The sequence below is a fragment of the Anas acuta genome, chromosome 14, assembly GCF_963932015.1.
Source record: "Anas acuta chromosome 14, bAnaAcu1.1, whole genome shotgun sequence".
Classification (NCBI taxonomy): domain Eukaryota; kingdom Metazoa; phylum Chordata; class Aves; order Anseriformes; family Anatidae; genus Anas; species Anas acuta.
This window is the reverse complement of record NC_088992.1, coordinates 20,196,856-20,220,897: the sequence shown is the minus strand read 5'-3', so window position 1 is coordinate 20,220,897 and position 24,042 is coordinate 20,196,856. Positions and strand designations below refer to the sequence as shown.

The 24,042-nt window shown below is 58.3% G+C and overlaps 1 protein-coding gene across 2 annotated transcripts; it reads left to right on the top strand.

Moving 5' to 3' along the window:
- The first annotated feature begins 10,176 nt into the window (after positions 1 to 10,176).
- ARHGEF37 (Rho guanine nucleotide exchange factor 37) lies at positions 10,177 to 23,735 on the top strand. Of its 2 annotated transcripts, none has more exons than XM_068698109.1 (13): positions 10,177 to 10,688; positions 13,156 to 13,373; positions 13,825 to 13,948; positions 14,158 to 14,305; positions 15,133 to 15,332; positions 16,269 to 16,399; positions 16,942 to 17,046; positions 18,442 to 18,552; positions 18,920 to 19,249; positions 20,078 to 20,206; positions 20,403 to 20,598; positions 20,988 to 21,160; positions 21,515 to 23,735. In XM_068698109.1, exons 2-13 carry the CDS (start codon positions 13,170 to 13,172, stop codon positions 21,722 to 21,724), a joined length of 2,061 nt encoding a protein of 686 aa, XP_068554210.1. In that variant the 5' UTR covers positions 10,177 to 10,688; positions 13,156 to 13,169; the 3' UTR covers positions 21,725 to 23,735. The 2 variants fall into 2 exon arrangements, with proteins under 2 accessions (XP_068554210.1, XP_068554211.1); XM_068698110.1 differs by lacking the exon at positions 10,177 to 10,688 and adding an exon at positions 11,157 to 11,439.
- Positions 23,736 to 24,042: the final 307 nt, after the last annotated feature.

Genomic DNA, 24,042 nt, shown 5'->3' with positions numbered 1-24,042 from the left:
TGGATGTGCCACTTCCCAGGGCTCTGCTTGTGCTGCTGCGGGTAGGACAGGGGGGTGCACGGAAAAAATAAAATCTTCAGAAATAAAACCATTATCTTCTGCCTTCTGCCTCATCAGTCCTGCCACTCAGCATCAGCCCTACTCCAGAGGGGCATATTTTCTCTAAGCTAAGAATTTTTTCCCTAGCTAAGAATGAGTGAGGTCCAGCCCTCCAAACCAAGGTCCCATCTTCTCTCTGAAGTGTTTATTGTCCCAGAGATAGGGAGAATTCATGGTGGCTTTGCCCTCAATTTTCATGTCAGTGGTCAATATCCAGGTGCAGAAGTGCAAACTGGAACACCACCAGTGGGTTTCCCTGAGTCCTGGACAGTCAAAATCACCTCAGTATCTCTTTGCTCTTCAGCAGTAGGGGCAGCTGAGTTTCTGTCACTTCCCACGGCTGAGGGATTTGGCTTTTAAACTAGATCTGGGTGTCAGGTCTGTAAACACAGCAGGTTGTCTCGGGACACCCATTCTGCTCGAGCATCTCTTTGCACTCCCCAGGCCCATGCAGCCCTGTTGGCAGCATATGCTTCACGCCGGGTGTCTGCCCACAGCGTGTCCTTCACACCAGGTTTTGTCCTCCCTACCCAACACCACGGGCTGTGGCTTCGCTCCAACCTTAGCTGGCCCCCAACATACGATGTTTAGCAGGGCCTACAGCACTTGGGAGAAAGGCTGGAGAGGAGCAACTTGTGCCATGAGGAGCCAAATCAGGCTTTTGGTGGTGAGGTGCTGGGACCCAACGTGAGGTAGAGCATCTACAAATGCTGGGCCTCGGAGCATCTCCCACAGATCCAGTTTCCTGGTCTCTCCATATCTCTTGCCCTGACACCAAGAGCACCCACGGGCACCTCTGAGGTGCTCCTGGCCCCTGACAGGGCCCACTGGTTCTTGCCCCCCTGTGCTGGCACGGCCAGGCACGGGCTGTGGGAGCCAGCCTGGGGAACCTGTCCAGGTTATAAAATAACTCAGCTTTTCCAGAGCAGTCTGACACAGGCTGTGCTTGCCAGGCTGGCTCTCAGCGCAGGGCTTCAACGCCAGTGCTGGCACATGACAGGAGGTGCCAGGATTTCTGTCAACGGTGCCTGTATCAGGAGTTTGCACATAACCCTCAGTGAGCTGCCATCCCTTCCCATCAGGGTTACTGCCAGGACGGGGAAGGTCTCATCGCATAAGAAAAGACACCCAGAGGCCAGGGATTCATCACTGGTGATATAGGTTTAGAAGGCAGCCCCGCTCCTGGCCAAGACGGGCAGGAGGGACCAGGGCCCCACAGTGTTGACATCCCCGGGGAGATGTCCATGAACCTACAGCACCATTTCCAAGCCTCATGAGAAGCTGGATGGGGAATGGGATGTTCTTGGCTGTTTGGAGTGAGATTTTTTTAAGTACATCTGGAAAAGGGGAGTTTTCAGCTAATTTTGGTGATTTATAGCAAATGTCATTACTGCACAGTTGATGCTACCAATGCACTTGTTCTCTGAAAAACTCTCCTGAAGTTTCCCCAGTGAGGGTGTTGCTGGGTCACCCAGGCCTTGGTGCAGGGCTTTGATCCATGCAGAAAGGTCAATAAACAGGAGCCCTAACATTTTCTTGATGGGGCTCATCTGCTCTCCTTTAGGTTTGTACTCAGATGGAGGAACCACAGGTCCTTTTGTTTGGCAAAATCCCCAGAGACAATTTGCTGCAGGAGGGTGAAGCTGAGGTTGAACTTTGCTGTGATGTCAGACCTGAAATTGCTTCAAGTACTTCAATGAGTGCCTTGTGAGGTGAGATGACAGACTCCCGGGAAGTTATGGAACAAAAAGATGTAAATGGCAGCACGGCTGATTCATTGCTTGTCACACCTGTAGATAAGTCAAGTCTTCAGCAGCAGTTTCTCTGGTGCTTGTGAATTTATTACGCTGCTAGTGAAGAGTGCTGGTACTTGGCATCCCAGGCACATTTCCACTGCTGAGATCAGTCAGGTGCAAATCACCAAGGCAAGTCTCCTCCAACGCAAAATAATTCAGCTTGTGGACGACAGCTGATACACCTAGGGCTTCCATTAGTCTTTCCCCCGAGTATTTTCTTGAGTCATTTTCAGGAGCGTGGCTTTCATACATGCTGTGTGTTGTGGTGTAGGATGCTGGGGGAAGACAGGAGGAGCGGAGGAGGTGATGCAGACTGCCTGCTGCCACAGCGGGGCCAGAGCCATCATCCCAGAGCAGGATGTGGCTGGCTCAGCCCTGCCTGCTCAGCACAGGCTTTAGTCACGCTGCATGGACACATCTCCTTCCTGGTGGCAGCAGCCAGCTGAGCGCTGCCCATCCCTGCAGGTTCCCCACCACCTCTCTGCGTGCTCTGGGTTTCTCTGCGCATTTTGGGAGGAGCGATCCTGAGCCAAGAGCAGACCCAAGTGCCTCCCTGTCCCCAGGGCCCTCCAAGCAGGGACATTTTTGCTGTCTCCCACCTCCTGCATCTAAAAACACTCACAGGCTGTCCCCGGAGCAGGAGCTGGCACTCGAGCAGATTGCAGAGGAGGGACGAAGCAAAGGGCTGCTGAGCCTCATGGTTTTATTGCTCACAGCACATCTTGTGGTGGCTTTTATCAGCACCTCCACAGGGGTCAGGGAGCCAGTCCTGGGCAGCCAGGGCATTGTTGTTCCTTCCATATTTTTGGAGCAAATTGTTTCCTCCCAGGGTTGGAAATAAAACACAATTGAGAGCATTCCAGAGCCCGCAGAACAGGAGAGCCCCCCCTGCAGGGGCTTGGTGTAAATGTCTCTGAGATTTTGATGCACTCTTACTTCCTAGGATATCCTGATTACTTGGTCCTTGCGAGATTCGCAGCTGACCAGTTCCTGAGGGATGCTGAGCGCTGGCCCATGTCCTGCATGCCATGCGCAGAGCACGGCAGTGGGGTGCTGCTGGACAAAGTCTCAGGATTTGGACTTGGGCTGGAGAACCCAATTCCAGGCAAACTGGGGCTGGACTCTGGGGCTGCAGCCCATTGTGAGTGTGCCCTTCCAGTGCAGGATCTGCTCATATCTCATCACTTACAGCAGTCACCTGCAGGCCCAAACATCTCTGCTCAATGGAGCAGCTTTTCACGTCATTCAAAAGCTACTTCTTGTGTAGATTAGAAAAGCAGGGGCTGAGAGATGCTGTTTGATTATGCCTGAATTTTTCTCTCGCCTCATCATGAGCTCCAGTTCATTTGCACTTGTGAAAAGTGCAGGGTGGAAAGTGCCAGGTAAGGGGAAAGGCTCATCACATGTTGTTGCTGCCACAGTGCAGGAAATATCACTAACAAATCAATCAGCCCCTGATTACACAGCCCTGCTCCACATCTCTGGAGCAGCACTCGTGCTACGTGGGTCCCACTTTACCATGCAGGGCTGAGTGCATGCAGGTTGTCCCACTTTGGTGCCTCTGAGAGCGAGTTCCTTCAAGGGCTCCTTTATTGATGGGCCTCTGGCTAATTTTAGCACCAATGAACAGCTCAGGGGAGGGGGCCGTAGTTTTCAAAGACAGGTGTCCGTGTTAGATGTTGCAGGTGACACAGACAGGCACAGAAATGTTTGTGCATGATCTCACATGCACTGCTCTCTCTGTGCCCATGCTCCAAACCAGCCAGACACATGCGAGCTTCAAGCCCAGAGCTCGGTGGCACTGAGACCCTGAGGGCACAGCTCAACTCAGGCTCGGTGGCACATTAATGTAGTTTTTGGCCATCATGTCTTCTAGCAATACACTGAATTACTTCCTGCTGCTCAGAGGCACCGAGCCATCCATTTATTTGCTCTGAAAGTAGTTGGGTGCCTAGAAGAGCAAGGCACTTCACTGATGTCCACAATGCCAACCTGGGAGCAGCACCAGTGAGGCGCATCTCTTCCTGCTGCTCTGCAGTGAGCACAGCTCTGGCAAGAGCAGCCCACATCATCCTCTGCACCATCCTGTGCTGATGGGGGGCAGGGACAGGTCCCTGCTGCAGAGCACAGGGCAGCCCCGCCAGCCTGGAACCCTCCTCAGGTTCATTGAGCCAGTCAGCTCTGCTAATCTGCTCTGCACCTGGTCTGTTTGCACTCAGGCTGAGCAAAAACACAGGTATTTTTATTATCCTGCTGCAGGAATGCCACATGGCAAGGGTCTGCTCACCCTGCTTGGCTGTGCCGCTAGCCTGGTGCAAAGCCCAGCAGTGCCTGGGGAGCAGATCGCAGTGTAGGTGTGACGCAGGCCTGAGACTTGTCACCTCTCCAGGTGACGTCTCTGTGGCTCTGGTAAGGTCCCCGGTGCCCCTGCTCCCAGTGGGGTGCGGAGCCCTCCAGGGCTGCCAGGGGGGAGGCAGCATGGTGCTGGGCCCTGCAGCAAGCCCTGCTGCTCAGCCTGAAGGAGCAAGGCTCCTTGGGGCTGGCACCCAGCCATGAGCTGAGATAAGCGACATGCACCAACCGAAGCTTCCTGGGAGAATCCACAAGTGTGGGACCTGCCTCCCCTCTGCAGGGAGGGAGGGGGAAATGAAAGCTTAGAGGAGGAGAAATGAGGGTTTGATGTGCACCCAAGGCTGGATCTGGGGTGCAGCAGGAGGTGAGGAGAGGAGACGCACAGATGCAGGCTGGAGACAGAGGCAGAAGTGAGCCCTAGAAAAATAACTTTTTAAAAATTATCTTTTGTGACCAGAATACATGTTGTGGTTTCCATGAATTCCTGGACTCTTTCCCCCTCCCCTGTCTCAAGGACATCACAAGATGACTGTTAACAGCAAATTTTTTGCTTCTGCTAGGCTGTATGTTGCCTGAGAATCCCGAGAGAGGACAGAGGGATGCTCCATGTCATGAGGCATTCCAAAAAACGCTTCCAGAAAAATAACTCCAGTTGATTATTACCAACTGCTCTGTTAAACCCAAAGGCAAGGGAAACACCTTGTGGTGGTCTGGAGCTGATCAGGAGCCGGCACGAGCAGGGCTGAGCCCGCGGTGAGGAGCAGCCTCCCTGTGGTGGCTGTGTCCCCGGGCAACCAAGCACGTCCTGAAGGCAAGGACATCGTTGCGTGGTGTTCCCGGGGAGCTGCCTTGTGCGTGGCTTCACCTCAGTGCCCAGTGTGGCAAATCCAAGAGCCATGGGGCAGCTCCTCCAGGCCAGTGCCCTGGCTCCAGCTGTGGCCACCATCAGGTGATAGAGGAGCACAGCCAGGGTGCAGCAATACTTCCCAGTGCAGTCTCAGCTTCCAACAGTCATGCAGCCTTCAGAAATTGGTGATGGCTCTCTGTGTTTAATAACTGAGTAGAGTTTTTCCCCATGAATTCATCCTGTTTAAATGCTTTGCATCTGTCACATCCTGTGGCCAGGAGCTCCATGGTTTAACTACACGTTGAAGGAAGAACCACTTCCTTTTCCTTGTGCTAAACTCCCTGCAGGTAGGGTTAGCTGGAGCCCCTATTCCTGCATCAGAGGAGGCGGTGCACAGTCCCTCCCATGTTTGCATCACAGCCTCCCACTCATTCCTGCTCCTGGCCATGGAGCATTCCTCATACAGCGGCTGCAGTTCCTTCCCTGCTCCATGTTCCCTGTGGGACGGAGACAGTGGGGATAGCCAGACCTGCACACAGCCTCCTAAGCTGTTGGCAATCACTGTCACTTTGCTGTTCCTCCCCTTTCTCAGGCCATTTTTTTTTTTTTTAAATCCTAAATCAGGCATGTTTGGGCCATTGTTGCCTGCAGCGCTGTGGACTCTGGGCGTGCAGCAATTTCTCATAAGCAGTGGCTTTTCAACAGTAACCGATCAGCCAGGCTCTGGGAATTGCTCATTGCCAAATCAATGATTGTTCTTCTTCTTGCCTGCTCCTTGAACAGTCCTGAGCATCTGAAAACGTAACTGCAGTATCATATGCCAGCACGGTGTGTGGCAGACCCACGGGAAGCCGAGAGCTCCTGTTACCAGTTTGTTTTCTCTTACAGGATGCTCTCACACCAGCGAGCCTGCCCCAGTGCTGCATTTACCCCGGCCTGACCTGGGACTTCTGTCCACAGAGCTTCTCCGTGGCTCGTGGAAAAGGGCAGGTTGCCTATGGGATTTGGGTGTGAGGTAGCATGCAGCATCAGTCCTCCAGCAATGGGTGCAGTGGTACAGGAGGAAGGAGACCCTGCTGACAGCCCTTTGGAGAGGATCTCAGCTGCAGCCTGGAGCACGGACTGAGCACGAGAAGCCCTGCAAGGCTGGCAGCCAGGAAAACCTGTTGACTTGAAACCTGATAGTGAGCAGAAAGAAAATGTATCCCTCATTATGCATCGGGGCTCCTGGAGGAAAGAAGGGCACACTCTGAGTGGCGGCTCCCTGCTCAATGCTGCTGACCTTTTGTGTGCTTCAGATCTGCTCTCCCAGCACAGAAATACCTGGGAGCAGACCTCTGGTGTGCTCCCCCATGGGGCAACAGCAGGCTGCCTGCTACAGTGTGGCAGAAGGACACATCCCCTGCCAAAGGGCCCCTTCCCAAAACCTGGGACATGCTGGTTTCCTACCAGCCATGGGGTGGTTGGCACAATCCAAAGGCTCCTCCAAGGCCAGCTGTCCTATGAGGAACATCAGAGTCCGTGCAAGTCCACCCTGGAGCCTGGATGGGCTTTGTCTCCTCTCCAGCTCAGGCAGATGTCTGGGGATTCTGGAGAGCCCTGGAGAACCCCATGACCCTCCTTGGCCAAGGGATCCAAGGCTTGGCAAAGAGTTTTCCAGCTGGGGTGTAGGCTGGTGAGTCAAGGTGGGTGGAAGAGCTACAGCTGGCACCAGGTACCCGGGTTAGCAATGGCGACATCCCCCCTGACGCTGCCATCGTCACGTGGCCGCAGGGAGGCAGTGAGGTAATTGCTGCTGACGCATGGGGGGGCCTCGCTTACAGCCAAGAGACTCACAGCGGGCACTGCCGCTTAGGCAGGGAGCAGTGCGTCAGTGGAGCTGGAAGTGCCCCCAGTGGAGATGCCTGTTTCTTCCTGACTGGGCATTTATCTGCTCAAGATCCGAAGGGCAAGCCCAGGTATTGGGTTTTTCCCCCAAAAAGGCTCCGTGGGCTTCCCCAGCCCATTGCAGAAAGCCTGGGGGCTGCCCACCCCATCCCTCCTTCGTGGCAGGGCACGGAGCTGGTGGCCTACTGCAAAGTCTTCCCTTCAGCCCCCCGTACCGTGCTCTGGGGCACAGCACGTGGCTGAGATTCATGGGCAGGGCTGTGCCCCCAGTAGCACTCAACGCCCCAGTTCCAAGGGGAAGCTGCTGTGCTTGCCTGTGGCGCAGACACAAGCCCTGTCACATCAGAGACACTCCCAGCTGTGTCAGTGGAAAAACGGGTGGAGAGCTGGTACACGAACTGGCTTGGCAGCTTCAAAGGCTGCTCCTGCCTTCCACCCACCCTCTGTGCCTCTAATGAGCAAGAAGAGTCACCTCCTGCAATGCAGGGAGCAGCTACTGCGGTGGCTGCGGGGTAACCGCTCCTGCAGGAGCTTGCCTGAGGAGTGGATGCTGGTGGGACTCCAGAGGCAGCTGATCCCAAAGGAGAAGGTGAATCCTGTAGGGGCGTGCCTCAACTGATCTTCTCATGCCCTCACCTTGCGCAGGACAGCAACTGCACCCTGGGGTGGGGTGCTGACTGCAGGGTGCTGAGCGAAGGCACGGTGTGCTCTGGGACCCCACGACGGCAGCGTGGGGCTCCGATCCTGCAGTGGGTGGAGCAGGAAACTGTACAAAGTCAGGCAGGGAGAAGATGTCAGTTTGATCAGTGTTGCTGATGGATCGGCATAAATTAGCCAAATTTTCTTCTTCCTCTTCTCGTGCCTCCTCACAGCCAGGACTCGGTGGGACAGAGCTCTGGGCGAGCCGCCCTGTCCCCAAGCACCATGCACAGTTCTGCATGTGGCCAGGCCAGAGGAGGGAGCTATGGCCCTGCAAACACATCCTGCACGGCTGTGGGGCCACCAGAACCCAGGAGGGACTCAGTGTCAGCATTCTTGATGGGCAGGAATGGGATGCAAACCATGGCCCTTACAAAACAACCCACTTGCTACCTGGCTGACTGTGCTCCCCAGCAAACTGCTACCCTCCACCACAGAGGTACCAGCAAGAAAAGGCCCAGAATCACTGGCCTTGGGAGGGCACAGTGGATCTCAGAGCAGGGAAAGCAATGCCGGGCATTAGGGGTGTGGTGGGGTGAAGGAAGGACCACAGAGGCCAGTGGACATGAAGCTTCAGGCACAAAAATGTTGGTACAGGAGACAGGAGCTGCAGCCTTGGAGAGGCAGAGAGGAGCTGAAGCTTCCTCCATGAAGCAGGTCTGTCTGCCCTTCACCTTCCTTGGGAGGATTGCCTCATGGGGTTGCCTGCAGCGGGGGAGGAAAAACTCACAGGAATGGAGGCTGAAGCCCACAGCCTGGGAGGAAGCAGGAGGGGCAGTGGCAGCAGTCTGTGCGCAGGGAACTATCATCCAGCCGTCATCGTGCTTCTTTTCCTGTGGGCACCAGGCACATGCTGTGGGGAGACGAGAGCAGGGAGGTGATGGCACAGCTGGGGGCAGAGCAGCAATGGAGATTTCTGCCGCTGTCACCAAAGACACCGTCACGCAGAGCAGGGAAGGAGCATATCACGCAGCTAAGACAAACAGAGGCCTACAGCCCATAAACAACCCCCTTAGAAATAAAGAGCTGTCTCAGTTTATTCTGCTCGGATCAAGTTCTGTATCTGCTTATTTTTAGCCTCTCCTCTGCCTCATGGTGGAGGCAGTGCCCTGCTGGCATGAGGCTGGAGCCTACAGCTCCTTTCTGACCGCTGGAGCTAAGGCAATCGCTGCCTGCTCAGTGCAGCCTGGTGAGCCATGTGGGTGTCAGTACCAGCAGAAGGTGTGCCCAGCCCTCCTTGCTCCCGTGGTGGATTTAAGTACTGGTTGTGTCAACTGGAAGGGGAAGAAGCAGGAAACGAAATGACATCTATATGGAATGGCATCTATGTGGTTTTTCTGGTGGTGCTTTTTCTGATGACCAGCTAAATATGAAGACCTTTAGCTTCACGTCATTTTTCTTCTCTTCCTAGCACCTTGGCTCGAATCCCCTGCTTACACAGCATACACACACAATGGTGTTGGAGGCAAAGTCCACTTCCTAACCCTGCGGTGTGGGAGGAAGCTCTGCGAGTAGGACACACCTGCCAGCACATTCTTGAGAAAGCTATTTTTTTCCAAGTGTTTTTGTTTCCAACTTGAATGGCTGGCTGATAGCAGCGTGTGGTTGTGAAGCCCTTTCAAGACGGGAAAGAAATCCAAAGAAGAGCAATAATAATGGAGAAAGATTGAATAAAGGAAACACAACCTTCCTGTGCAAACACGCTGCTCCAAGCAGAACCTCCTGCCTGCCGGTATTGGACATATCCAGAGCTGTCACACTTTGCATGGCTGGAAGCTGTGTCTGTTTTCAGAGCAAGCCCTGGCTAACTCACACTGCGTCTGCTGCGTTCCCAGAGAGCCCCCTGATGGCTTTGGCATTCACTGATCAGCCTGAGCTTTAAGGTTTTGCATAGCTGCAAAAATCCCTGCGCTCTGAGCTGTCGGCAGCAAACAGCCTTGGGGCGAGATGTCAGCGGGCTGTCATTACCCTGCGTGGGGGCATCACCCTGTCCCAGAGCAGCCACTGAGCTCCCAGGTAGCAGAGGGTGTGACAGGGCCGGGCAGTGCTGGAGGTGGCTCTGGGAGAAGCTTCCTGGAAAAACAGGCGTGCAGCGAGGCTGCAGCGACCTGGTGCGCAGCAGCAGAAGGCAGCCCTGCCCTGCTGCTCCTGCCGTACTGCGCTCTCCCATGCATCTCCCCCTCCAAGCTCACTGGGTGCGGTGTTTCCAGGGTCTGAAGGCTGGCTGGACATGAGGACAGAGCACACGGGGGTCCTGCAGATCGGCTTAATGGGAGCGCCAAACCTGGGAACACAATTGTGCTGGGCTAGCCCTCACCTATTTGCTTTTCCCTTGTACCCAAAGCCCAGCGGTGTCAGCTAGCCCGCTCCCTCGCCTTCCTGGCTCCCCAGGGAGCCCTGGGGTGGTGACAGAGCTGTGACACCTGTCACAGAGCCACCCGCATGGAGCCACACAGCCCCAGTCCTGGGCTGGATGGGAGGAAAGCAAGAAGGAAACTGCTCACACCGGGGAAAACAACTCAGCAGCATGGTGGTCTTGCAAGGAAAACACCTGAGCCGTGTTACCAAGCCTCTGAAAAAATGGATTGGAATTGAAAACGTGCCAGGGGGAACGCCCACTGTGTGAGCCAGTCGGGGCGGAGCGGTCAGCCAGGAATGCTGCCCTGCTGTCCTGGCCCGTCAGGGCAAGGGACGTAGCCAGGAGGGGAGCACTGCCTGGCCAGGGCTCCGTCCGCATCTGGGAGAGCATGTGCCAGGCCCTGGCGTGATGAGGCAGCCAGTGCTGATGTGGGCAGAGAGGTGGTGACGTGCCTCGAGGGGCAACGGCTCTGTCGGACGTGGTATCATTGCACCTGCCCAAGGATGGATCTGGAAAACTCGTGACGGCGCCACAATGCTGGCCCAAAGGTACCTGGCTGGGCACCTCCCTGCTTCACAGCTACCTGGGCAAGGCTAGAGTCGCTGCTGCAGGGGAGGAGGAGCACCTGTGTCCCCGAAGTCCCAGCCAGGTAAAGCCCTCGCTGCCTGTCTGCATGTGGTCAGTTGTGTGCTCCCGTGTCCGTGTCCCCCCCCTGTGCACCCCTCGGTGGGGCGGTGAGTGAGCCCTTTCTGCCGTGCGGCTTTTGGGACTCCGTGTGCCAACCTGTAGAAGTCCCGGTGCGTCTGTCAGCTCCCCGCGGCTGGGCTGGGGATGAGCACAAGGCTGCAGGAGCTGGCCGTGCATCAGGCTCTGCCTTCTCCTAGCTTGTTTGCAGGGCTGCAAGCACGGTGCGAGCAAAAAATAAATACGTACACGTACAAAATGAACACCAAACGCCTGTGGTGGCCAGCTGCGCAGTCTGCGGCACCACTTCCTTCGCTTCTATTTGCTCCAAGCCCTCCCTGCGGCTGAGCAACGGGGCACGGGCAGGGAGCCGAGGGGATGCCCCAGGCCGGGAGGGGAGCAGGGGGGGGCTCTGGGGCGGGGGCCGGGCGCCGCCAGCGAGCTGGGAGCCGGGCACACGGGGCTGCAGGAGCGGAGGCGGCGGAGGAGAGCCTGCGCCTGCCGCGGGCACAGCTGCTGCCTGGGGGCTCTGCCCCCGGCCCCCCGAAGCCCCCAGCTCCTGGGGAAGCCGGGACCCTGCCGGGCACCCTCGGCCCTGCCGGGGGCCAGCCCTGGCCGCCCGCGGCCCCCCCGCCGTGACGCAGCGGGTTTATCATTAACGCCCCCCCCGGCAGCGGCAGCGCGGAGCCCGGCGCCAGCCCCTGCCTCGGCCGCAGGTAAGAGCCGGGGGGAGCCGGGGGCAGCGGGGGGCATCCGGGGGCTCCCACCGGCCCTGCTCTGCCCCCCGGGGGCGGGGGGGGATTTAGGGTGCCGGGCCCGGGGTGCTGCCGGCCCCGGGCGCTGCGGTCAAGGATGCTGCGGGCCGGGGGGGTGCTGGGGGAGGCGGGGAGCGGGGGATCAGCCCGCTGGCAGTCTGCTCGCTGCTGAGTTTGGATTTTGTGCGTCCTCCGGGGTGTCAGATGGAGGGGGGGGGGGAGAGGTTTCCTCAGCCTGGGAATGATCCCCGGGGATGCTGGCACAGGGACCAGTGACGCCCCAAAGCCCCAGGGAAACTAGCACAGGGCAGCAGTGGGTGTCAGGGAGCGGGGCTGGACCCTCAGCTCTGCCCTCGCCTCAGTCCCCACACCTGCGTGCCCAGCACCACACAGAGCTCGCAGCCAGCTCTGCCAGCCCCAGCCATTTGCTTGTTTAACGATGTTTGGTGGCATCCCTCTGACTGGGCACCTCCATGGCACCCAGAAGGATGCAGGACCCTGCTCCCCATGCCCCCCCGCAGCCCACATGCAGATGTACCCGATACACAGGGGGCAGAGATGCTCACAGGGTGCAGTTCTGTAAGGCGGGCAGAGGTGCCATGCCTTCCCTCAGCGTATGTCCGCTGCCAAGCCCAGGGCTCCTCCACAGTAGCTCTGGGTTTGCTAGGCAGGGGCATCCACGCTACCCAGTGCTCACAGCCACAGCACCCGCTGTTTGCTAGAGCAGACTCTGAGCAGAGGCTCCAGTTTGCCTACAGCCCCCTGCTCCCCTGCAGGTGCCTGGGGCTTTCCGCACCCTTGGGGCCACAGTGTCGTGCAGCTGCATGCCGTGCTGGTGTGGGCTGGGCTGTTTCTCTCTCTCTCAAGGCCTTGTGCCTTGCACTGCCAGGTCACAGCACTATCTGTGCTGCCTTGAGAGCTGCACCTTCCTTCTTGGCCTTGGCACGAAGAGAGGACATTCCCCAGGAAGGGAAATGCCATGAATCAGCTTCCACTTTTCTTGTTCTCTGTGGGCAGAGGAAGCTGGAGCAGGCACCACGGTGCAAAGCACCAGGGGCTTCCAGTGCCTCTGGCAAAGGCACCCATGCCTTCGCCCACTTCTTCCCTCCTCTCCCCTCCCCCCCCAGTAAATCAGTAAATCAGCTCTGCCTAGCACAGAAACGCCTGTTGTTCAGGCACAGCAAAAACACTCTTTGTACTTTGAATAGGACTCTTGAATGCGAGGCAGCCCGCCAGGCGCTGCCACAGCAGTATTAGCCAGCCCGGGTGGTGCCAGCGTGGACATGGAGGCATTAAAGCCCCAGACTGCTCTCGGGGCAGGGGGGCAGAACTGGTGCTAGGGGTGCGGTGCTGCCCCCTGCCTGCAGCCAGGGCTGCCCCTGTCTGCTCCCAGCTGCTGGAATTTGGGCACGGGTGCTCGGCAAGTCCCCGCCTGCCTCATGTGGGTGCCTGCCCTTGACAGCCAGCCTGCTCCTCACCCGCAGTGTTTTTATGGTTTTATGGTTTTGGAGTATGGCACTGCAGCTTGTGTGTCCTGTGCAACAAGCGTGCATCCCAGAGACGTGCCCGGGGATGTGCTCCCTGCCCTGGTACAGGGTGACCGAGCGTGGGCACCAAGCCAGACCCCGTAGAGCAGTCCCTGCTCAGCCCGTGACCTGGACACACCTGCCCTTGCAGAGCATCCCGCTGGCATGGCGAGCCCCCATGCTGAAGAGCTGCCCGCCGAGGGCACAGCCGACCCCGACGCACACATCTACGAGGAGGTGACGCTCTGCGAGAGGATGGAGCTCAGCCAGCGGCTGGCTGTGGAGGAGCTGATCACTACCGAGGCCAGCTATGTGCACAACCTCCAGCTGTGCCTGTCAGACATCCGGGCACACCTCCAGCAGAAGCAGGTGAGGGGGGCTGTCGGCACCTGTGCTGAGGCTGGGGACTGTAGGGTGAGCCCATTGAGAGCAGTGAGGCACCTGAATCCTGGCAAGGCCAGTGCTGAGCATGGCTCCGAGGTCACTGCCTGCTCACCCTGTCCTCCCAGCCTCCCAAAATGCCTCCATCAGCCAAGGTCCTGGGTTGTACGGTCATCAGGTCTGACCCAGTACAGCCGTCCTAAGGCACTAAGTGGTACCTCTGTAATGTTAGAAAGGCCTCATTGTCCTGCTTGGGAACAAAGCCAGCTCTCAGTATCTCCAAATGCCTCCTGGAATGGAGCATTTCCAGCTCCTCAAATGTCATGAGAGGCAGCTGGAAGGATGCTGGTGCTTGGGAGGGTGGGCGTGATTCCGGGATGCAAGGTCCACCTCCACCTCATTTATTTGGCTTGTTCTGGGGCAACTTTGTTCCCTTCAGCTGCCTGGTCTTGACCTGGAAGGACTCTTCTCCAACATTGACGACATCCTTCACCTCTCCAGACGGTTCCTCAGGGGACTCGAGGCCACAGCTGCGCAGGAGCACGATCAGCTGCTGGGCATCAGTAAGTAGGGCAGTGCCAAGAGCAGATTCATGCCAGCAGCCCCTCTGCAGCCAGGGGTCTCTGCTGGATTTCTGACCTGCAGAAAGAGAGTGCTTGGGGGCAGCGTCAGGCTCAGCCCAGCAGGGGTGCAGAGCTGGCTCGGTGTGTGGGACGAGACCCCTTCCAGGCTGGAAAGGAGCAGCCTCTCCAGCCTGGCCCTCCTTCCCCAGGCACCCTGTTCCAGGAGTTCAAAGAGGAGATGGAGACTGTCTACAAGACCTACTGCGCCAGCTATGACAATGCCCTCCTGCTTGTGGAGAGCTACCGCAAGGACCCCAGGCTGCAGGAGGAGATCATGGATACCCTGAATGCAACGGTGTACGTACCTGCTGCCAAGGCCACCACCTCCCTCTCCGTGGTTTGCCTCCTGGCCTTGCCCTTCTAAACAAGCTGCCTTCTTGGTGCCCAGGAGCATGCACCCATGCTGAGTGCAGGACCATCATGGCATTGCCTGCTGTAGTTGCTGGCAGCCTCTCCTGCATCCTCTGGGACCTGCCAAACTGGCACTACAGCCTGGGGGTCTCTTATGGCAGACCCCAAAGCGAGGGATGGGGTGGCACACACAGCCCCTGCCTGCTCCTCACCCCCACATCGCTCCCATCCAAAGGGCTGTGCCCACAGAGGGCATGGACTCCCCGGCATCACCAGAGAGACAGGCTGGCCCTAGGGGACTGCTGCTGCCCTGTCAGCACGGTCATGAGCACTGCCAACAGCAGACATGGCAGCGGAGGAGCCGCTGGGGTTTCCTGCTGCATGGAGCACTGCTGACATGACTCCTCAGGCTGGTTGTGCAGGAAGGAGGGGCACTGCCTGCACACCCTGTGCCTGGCAGCTGGACAAGGCCAGCACTCTTCGGGGAGGCCAGGAACCCTCCTGGGGCTGGCACTGCCTTCGGGATGGGGGGACAGCAGCCCCTTGCCAGCACTGCCCAGGGGGGCACAGGTGGCGGGGAGCTGGGGTTCATGGCCAGAAACCCCACTGGGGCTGCAGGCACAGCTCACCTGCAGGTTCAAGGCAGCAAATCTCTCCTGGTGCTGGAGAGGCTCCATTTTCTCCCCAAAATGCTTGCAGAGAAGCGTGGAGAAGCAGCAGGGCAGGAGGGCTGCTCTTTCCCATTGGCCTCACGAAATTCCCCTCTCCGCCAGGCCTCACACAAGCGCCTCGGACCTCAGCTTCTTCCTGGTGATGCCGGTGCAGAGGGTCACCAAATACCCACTGCTGCTGGGCAAGATCCTGGAGAACACCCCCGCTGGCACCAATGCCCACCAGGCCCTCGCCGCGACCGTCAGCACCATGGCCCAGGTCAATGCCAACATCAACGAGTACAAGCGGCAGCGGGAAGTGGGTGAGTGGGGGCACGGTTAGGGCAGGGCGCATGGCACTGGCAATGGACTTGGTGCCCGGGAAGCCTCAGTCCAACCTTAGTCGTGTCCTGGTGTTTTTGCGTTAATTCCTGCTCAAGTCCAAGCTCTCCCTTCCTCTTGCCCTCTGGTGGAGCTGCAGCAGGGGTGGTGTGCCGGCAGCTCTTGGCACTGTGCTCATTAAGGGGGCTGCAAGGCACTGCTGGTGCTGCTCGGACAAATGCCACCCTGGCCAAGCTGCAGGAGCAGGGTGGAAACCGGGGGGAGCACAGAACTGGTCTGCCTGCATTCCCTGAGCTGGGGAATTGGGAGGAACAGTCCTGTCCTTGGGACAGGAGAAATCAAGCTCCCCACAAACATGAACTTGCTTTTCTTTCTGGTTTTCATGGTAATTTCCCCGGGGCTGCCCTTCTTTGATGTGGGTTGTGCTTATCCTGTTGATCAGCCCCAGCCTCGCTGCTGTTTGCACCTCGCAGTTTCCCTGCTTTGCCAGGCTGCCAAGGATGCTCTTACAACTTTTCCAGCCGTGTCTCATTTTCCCCTCATTCCAGCAGCTTCCAACCAGCTGCCCCAGCACACACCGAGGCCCCTCAGGCTGCGAGGCAGGGCCAGGACAAGGGACACATCTGCCTGCAGCCAAACTGCCAGCACACGGTGCTGCATCAAACCCAGCATGAGCCAGGTCTGCTGTGCTGGGTTAGATCCGTGTCTGCCCGGGACTGTGGGCAGGGTTTTGGGTCCCTGCTGTCCTATGAACAATGAACAAAGCACCCTCAGGGTCCTGTGGGTGCTGTAGGGGAGGGCAGTTGTTTGAGCAGCCCCTTTGCCCGTTCCCCTGCAGAGCCAGTGCTGGGCCCTCGGGGACGCCTGGCCCCTCACCAACTTTTTTCCCTCCCCACATCATGTCTCCCCCGAGGCAGCGACCAAATACAACAAGGCCGAGCACCTGACGCTGCGGGACCGCCTGGCTCGCCTCAACACCCACTCCATCGCCAAGAAGACCACGCGTCTGAGCCGGCTCCTCATGCACGAGGCCGGCTTTGTGAGCAAGGTGCGAACCTGCCTGTCCGTGGCCAGCACCCGCTGCCCCTTCCCTTACATGCTTCTGGCACTTTCGTCCCGTCCCCAAGGTGGGGAGAGCCGAGCCTGGCCAATGCTGACACCCAGTGGCCCGTGCTGCCATAAAAGCCTCTGTCCCACTGCCAAGTGACCTAAGGGTGGCTCCTGCTGCCCCATTGCAAGGGTCAGGAATGCAGGTACAGAGCTTCCTGCCTGCCTCTGTGGGAGCTGCAGAGGTTAAAGGGGAGCACCTTGACCTCCAGAAGCCCTGCAGATCCTTGGGCATCCCAGCAAAAGCATACAAACCCAGTGGCAGGGACCACTGCTTGCAGCTGTGGCATTTTCCCCAGCACCACCACAACCCCATGCAGTGCCCTGTTCCCGTGTGCATCCCACACACCCCAGACCTTTGCCCTTTTCAAACTCCTGCAGCCCCTTAGGGTCTCCCCCTCCTCATCCCCCAGCTTCATTACCCCTGCCTGAACCCTTCCCTGGCCTGCCCGAGCTAGGGACAAGCTGCCCTTTGTCTTGCAGACGGAGGACAAGGAATATGACAACCTGGAGGAGAAGTTCCAGAGCGTGGCATCCAGTGTGGCTGCACTGAAGGAGAACGTGGCATCCTACATGGCACATTTAGAGGTAAAACCCTGACCGCTTCCAGGGGAATGGCCCCATCCAGGCCTCAGAATGCATTTCAGAGGGTTGCAGAACACTTCCAAGCAAGGAAACAGCAGTTGGAGGTGTTCAGGGACTTTCAGCTCCCAGCTAAAATGAATTGTTGTGCTGGGGGCTCGCACAATATCTGAGGATCGCTCCTGTCCAGGGGAGGTTAAAACAAAGACATTGTCAGCAGAGTTGGGTGTCTACTGGGAGCAATCAGTCCTTATGCTGATCATAACTGCAAGGTATCAAACAGCTGAAAGTGCTAAATGTTGTTCAGCCTGGAAACTCTTGCATTAAGAGGCAGAAGGCAGAAGTGTCCCCAAATCAGGCACGACAGCAGACTTCCTTTTGGAGGTACCCTGGGTCAATAATTGCTATGATTTTCTCATTTAAATCCCTCAGGGCATCTGAAAGAAATGAAAGTATGAGTGATGGCAAAGCTTGCAGTCTCCAGACACTATTACCAGGAAAATCTCAGGAAATTGCAGAGGGTTCAGAGAGCAGAAATGCGAGGGGTGGAAAGATCTTGTCATGAAAATATTGAGAAAGGTTCCCCAGGTTGGATGGGGACAGAAGAAAATGGGACAGGAAGACTCCCTGGAGCCCAAAGAGTGGGTAAAAAGGACAGAAAACAAGAGGATGGCAATCTGCACACCAGTGAGATGTGGCAGGGTCTGATTGTTCCCCAGGACATTGGGTGTGCCTGGAAACCTGCCTGGCACTGCCCCTTGGGGAGCTGCATCTCCGTAAGTCACCTGCCTGGCTTCAAGCAGGGCATCAGAGGTCTGCAGACAGGCCTGGCAGCCTGAGAAAAAAGTTGGGGTAGGAGTCATGCTGGGCTTGGATGTTGGGGAAGGTGCCTGCTGCATTTGTGCCATGTCTCTTTCCCTCGGAAAGCTTCTTGCAGCCATCCCAGGGAGTCAATGAAGACATTCCCGTACCGCAGGGGTGGCCTGGCCTCTCTCCACACTGGCTGGCAGGGCTCTGTGCATGCCTGTGCCCCCAGCACAACACAGAGGCAAACCTTGCTTCAGACATTGCCAGGAGCACCTCTGCAGGGCTGGGGAGCAGCACACAGAGCAGTGGTCAGAGCTGCCACCTCCTACTCACAGGGTCAGTCCCTTTTGTATTTCCATCTCCAGTCCCTTCTGTGGCAGGGAGGGCCGCAAAGGAGAGGTCTCCTTTCCCATCCCACCCCTCATGCTCTCCATAAATGCTTTGCACACAAACAAAAGGAAGCCCCCAAGCTGCTGGAGCACCAAACCCACATGTCAGGGTGGCGTGCCTTTGGGAACGTGGGTGTAAGTGAAGGTGGTGGGCTGGTGCTGGGCAGTGCCTGGAGGCCAGCCCCCATCGCTCCCTTCCTTTCAGGCGTTCCTGGTGCCGGCCCCACACAAGCGAGAGCTGCAGATGGAGGAGGGCCCTGCCCAGCAGTACCAGCGCCTCGCAGAGCACCTCCACCGCGCTGTTTTCCCCGAGTTTGTGAGTGCTCCTTCCCTGCAGGTCTTCAGGGTCACAAGCAAGCAGTGCCAGGGCTGGCTGCTCCCCAGGGGCAGGGGAGCCAGAAATTGAGGGTGGCCCCAGTGCAGGGAGTGTCCTCAGCAGCAGGCGCAGCTCCGGGGGGCCTGTGAAGCCCTGGTTTTGTGTGGTGACCAGGGTGTCTGCTCTACCAAGGGGCTGCTTTGGCGGGCATCCCACGTGGATGGGAAGGACACCTCGGGAGCTCCACACTCCACACAAGCCCTCCACCCAGTCCCCCAGGCCTTTCCTAATGCACAGGACAGTGCCCCGTGCAGACTGCTAGGCCTGCTGGGGTTCACATGGAGATTTGGGTCCTCTTGCCCCACAGAAGCAACGCCTGGACAGGCTGGTCTGGCAGCCCCTCTGCAGCCTCTCGGAGATGCTGGTGGGGCCACAGCAGCTGGTGAAGAAGCGCCTGGACAAGCTGCTGGACTACGAGGAGATCCAGGAGCGCAAGAGCGAGCTGGGCAGCGTGACGTACGATGAGGAGGCTGCCATGAACACCTACCTCGCCATCAATGCCCTGCTCGTGGCCGAGCTCCCGCGGTTCAACCAGCTGGTTGTGCAGCTCCTGGGGCAGGTGCTGGGCTCCCTCTGCGTCCTGCACCAGGACCTGGCTGCGGAAGTCCTGCACGAGGCAGAAAAGGAGCTGAAGCAGGTGGGAGAGGCTTTGGCGTGGGGGCAAATGCTGGTGTACATGCTGAGCCTGATCTCCCTTTGGGCCGTGAGGGCTCTGAGGGCTTGCTGCATCCCCAGCCTGCCCTGCAGGCATGCAGCTCCCTGTACAGCACTTGTAAGCGATCCCTCCTCCCCGTCAGCCAGGGAAAGCCAGATTTTCTATTCCTCGCTGCCAGGAGCTGTCCTGTTCTCTGTTGGAGGGTAGCACTAGTAATTCACTGGTGTGGTGCCGGGAGAATCAGTGCTCACTCAGCGCCGGAGAGCTCTCTGCTGGGAAGGGGGAGGAGGAGGAGAGCTCCTGGCCTGGAGAAGGAGCATTGCTTGGGCCCCAAACCCTTGGAGATGCCTCTCGGGAGGCCTCACCCCACAGGCACTGTGAGCCTGCTGTTGGCAAGCGATGGCTCAGCCCAGGGGTGAGCATGGCCCTGACCTGAGCCGTGACCAAGACGAGGACATGGTGCAGCTGGCATGTCCCCAGTGGTGGGGCTGGGTTCTCCTTGCTCGGCCTGGGGGCTTGTGCTGCAGAGCCCTGAGCTAGACCCTCCTTTGTCCCTCAGGATAAGGTGTTAGGCTGGGGGCTCAGGACAGGACCTGGGCACTGCTCCTTTGGGCGCAGCCCAAGGGCTCACAGCCAGAGGGCAGCAGCTCTTGTTGCTGAAAGGGGATGGATCTCAACTGCAAGGTGCATCTTCAGCACTCCGTTCTCTTGCTTTGTCACCTCTTTTCTTCTTGCTCCTTCTCTTCTGACCCTACCCACAGCTCTGTGCATCCCTACAGGCCCCTCTGACCTCAGGGTCTGTCTTCACAGCTGCCCCATGGCCACATGACTCTGCCCGCTTTCTGGAGGCTGGTGGAGGACACTCTGCAGCAAGCTGGTGCCCAGCTCTGTACGTTCACCCAGGCGTTTGAGACGGTCACACCGAGCCCTGTGACACAGGTAGGAGCTGGGAGGGGTGTCCTGGGTCAGCAGGACTGAGGCTGCGTGCTGCAGGACAACTCCCGGGGGGAGGCTGGCTCAGACAGCAGCACAGGAGGTCACCGCAGCCACAGCGTGCACATGGAGCATGCACACGGAGCACCTCAGCCTACTGCGTGTCTGACTAAGTGCTCCTATGTCTCTTGCTCCCCACCAGCCCCTGACTGCTGCCGAGGAGCGGAAGGTCCTTTCCCTCGTGAGCAAACACGGCCCAGACAAACTTTACCAAGTGACAAGCAACGTCAGTGGCAGCAAAGACTTGGACCTGACCTTGCAAAGGGGACAGATTGTGGCTCTGCTGCAACGCGTCGACACCAAGGGCAACACGAGCAGGTGGCTGGTGGATGCTGGAGGTACTGCAAGCACTGCAGTAGGCTCTCCCTGCCTTGGCACCAGGGTCAGAAAACAAATCCGAACCATTTTCTCAGCTTGGATGAAGCTGGCTCAGACCAAACACAGCTCTGCTTTGCCAGCTACACCTGTAGCCTTTAGCTCTAAACCTTGGGTTTCCCCATTTGTTCCCTGTCATGGGTGGGAAAGCAGAACCCTGTGCATGCAAACATCCTGAAACCCCTTTTTTTGGGTTTCGTTGCTTGATGTTCCCTAGCAATGGGCCAGTTTAAGAAGGGCTCTTGTGCCATGCAAGGCAATGGCCAGGTTATCCTCCCTTTCTCCTCCAGCTAGCCCTACATGTGTCAGGCAGCAGGGCTGCTTGAACGGTGTGTATGTGCATTTCCTCCAGGTCCCCGAGGGTTTGTGCCTGCTGGCAAACTGCAGCCCTATAGCCCAGTGCAAGGCCAGCAGACCGGGATGCAGACGCCAACCCAAGAGAGTGTCCCAGACAGAAGGCGACATTCGTATGCATCACCCGAGGCTCCCAGGCCCCAGGTGGCCACATTCACCCCGGCTTTCCAGGTGAGAGTGGGGGACACCCCCTGGGCTGTTCCTCACGACCCTTCTAGCTCGGTGCTTGTCCCTGCGTGCGGGTGGGGATGTGGACCTGCTTTTCCAGCACATGGGATTATATACGTGTAGCTGTTTGCCTGGCTGGAGTGGCACAGCTGGGATTTGCCTTGCTGGGACCTGCTGTGGACAGAGCAAAGCAAGTTGTGCCTGTTGGGATCCCCATTGTCCCTCCACTGATGGCAGGATTGTGCTGCCCTCTTGGAAATAGCCTCTGTGTCCCCTATAGATCCTGCCCTGCCTGTCCCTTCCCCTCTTGCCTCCTGTTCCCAGCAAGGGCTCCCTCCCCTCCTTCACTTTCCGCAGATGGTCGCTGGCTTCTCCTTTGCCGCCAGGAGTCCGCAGGAGGTCAGCCTGCAGGCTGGGCAGCCCGTGGTGATGCTGGAGCCACATGACAAGAAGGGCAGCAAGGAGTGGAGCCTGGTGGAGGTGAACGGCCAGAGGGGCTACGTGCCCTCCAGCTACCTGGTGACAGTCCCTGTCCAGGAGCCCATGGGCTGGAGCGTGCCTGTGTGAGCACCGCCAGCCCAGTACCCCAGGGCGCAGGCTTCGTGCTGCTCTCAGATGAGAGCCATCTGCTTGGCACCCGAGGAGCTCTTCACAGAGATGCTGGAGGGGGGTGGCTGCATGGCCCTGGGCTGGGGAAGCAGCAGGATATGGCCCAGGGAATGTGGGCACAAGCACGGAGGTGGAGAGATGTGTTTTGTGCTGATGGGCACAAGGGCTGGAAAGCAGGAGGGTGACATGTCCCATGTGTGTTTGCTTACTACTGGGAGACACAGAGGGAAGGCTCGGGACCGCGTGCCAGCAGGTGGCTGCAGGTTTGCAGGGGTTTGTTGAAATTTGTGTCAGTGGGAAAAGTGTCCCTAGGGGTGGTGAGATGGAACTGTCCATAGGTAGTTCAGGTCCAAGCTGCAAAGGCTGCAGTGCCACAGAGGGGCGAGGGGAGGTAGCTGGTGCTGCTCATTTTCTCTCCCAGCCCCAAGGGGTGAGCTGGGCTCTGCAGTACCAGATATTCCTGGGCCAAACCTCAATGGCCATGGGACCTTACCTGCAGGCTCTGTCCCCAGGAGGTGCCCTTGGACGTGGTGTGAGGCTGTGGAGCACCAACGTCCCTCACTTCTCCCAGAATATTTCCCAAACCCTTTGCACTCACTGCTGTCCCAAGCCTTGAGCTGCTCCTTCAGGGTGAGAAGAGGGCACAGGTCTCTTCCAGCCTAACCACAAGGAAAAATAAAGGGCACAAGAGTGCCTTTAAATAGCACGGCGAGGACACGCTCTCCTACAAGGAATGCTCTGGCCAGGCAGGCGGAACATGCTTGTGACCAGGGACAGGGGGATGGTGGGCAGGGACGGCTCCTGGCCAGGTGCCAGGGCTAAGGTTAGGCATTGGAGCAGGACCATGCCTGTGGCAGATGCTCCCAGCCCGGGGTCTCGCCATGCCCAGGGCTTTGCGGGGTGGCTGCTGCTGCCCGCATCCTGCCCGCTGCCCTGCAAGTTGTTTGGTGCTGGCGCAGCACCGGGGCTGATTCACATCCTGGATGTGGAGGCATTTGGATGGTGTCCACACACAGGGTGTGCCAGCAGGGATCAACTCCGACCTGCTGGCCCCTGGCCTGCTTGTTTGTGTGCTGGGGGGTGCACAGTGGTCTAGGCAAGGCCGGTGTGGGTTAAACAGGTCTTCTTGCTGGCACAGAGGGGTGCAGAGCCCTGGGAGGGTCTGCAGAGCCGATATGTTGGCCTAGGATTGCATGAGCTTCATGAGCATGAATTGTGTGTGGAGCAGAAGCTCCCTTTGTCCCCACAGTGGCCCCAGGCAGCATGCTGCAGACGTGCCCTGCCCCATCTTCCTGGTGTGCAGGATCCAGCCCTGTACTCGGGGAGGCACAGAGCTGCTTCCCTACCTCTCTGCCCACTGCTTCGGCCCCAGGGACAACAGCATCCCTCATTCCCTTGCTCTGGTGGGAGGAGAGAGGCAAGAGAGCTAGCTGTCCCTGAGGAGCAGGGTGCCAGCACAGCCATGTTCCTACAGGCAGGCAGTGGCTGCTCAGGCTCTGCTCTGCCCCTGCCTTATCTCCCTGCCCAGGTGTGCACAGCCCCAGGGGCACAGCAGGAGGCTCGGCAGGTAGGAGCCACAGTGTGCCTGCAGCTGGGCACACTGGGGGCAGGCAGGGATGGCCGTGAGCCCAGTCCAGCCAGCACCACAAAGAGGAGAGCAGCACCCGTGGAAGTCCCAAGCTGGGGTTCCCAAACCCTGACCCATCCCCACACCCCAGGGTGCAAGGAGGGGAGGAAACGTGCAGCGGTGTGCAGGGAGAGGGGCTGAATGCAGGAGACGGGTGGCCCAGGGGAAGCAGGACCCCCAGGACCTGCTGGGAAAGCTGCCTGCAGGGCCAGAGGGGGGCTGAGCCCGGCAGAGTGCGGCCCAGGGGCTGGGAGGTGGGAAGGGAGGCACAAGCATCACTCCTGGCTCCTGCCTTGCACAGCCAGCACCTGAATTGTCTAATAAAGTGTGAAATTGCTTTCATGCTCTGCTACCTTTGCTGAGATGGACCATCATTAAGGCACCTCCCTTCCCAGCCAGCAGCCGGCTGCTGCCTATGTCCCTGCTGTCACGGCTCTGCCAGATGAGCCACGGGCTCGAGCTGTGCCTGGCTCAGCCCAGCAGCAGTTCTGTGCCTGCTGGTACCTCCAGCCAGTACTGAGCACCCTTGCCTTCTGCTCAGCCCCTGCCCAGAACATTGCACGCAGCATCCAGCTGGCCGTGAAACCATGCCACAGCGCTGGGACAGGGGTCGCGGACCCTGTCTTTCCCCCTGCCTGCCCTCTGGATG

Coding starts and splice junctions, on each gene's coding strand:
- ARHGEF37 (XM_068698109.1), top strand. CDS start 13,170: ATGGCGAGCCCCCATGCTGAAGAGCTGCCCGCCGAGGGCACAGCCGAC. Junction 17,047..18,441: donor CCTACATGGCACATTTAGAG/GTAAAACCCTGA, acceptor CCTTCCTTTCAG/GCGTTCCTGGTGCCGGCCCC. Junction 21,161..21,514: donor CATTCACCCCGGCTTTCCAG/GTGAGAGTGGGG, acceptor CACTTTCCGCAG/ATGGTCGCTGGCTTCTCCTT.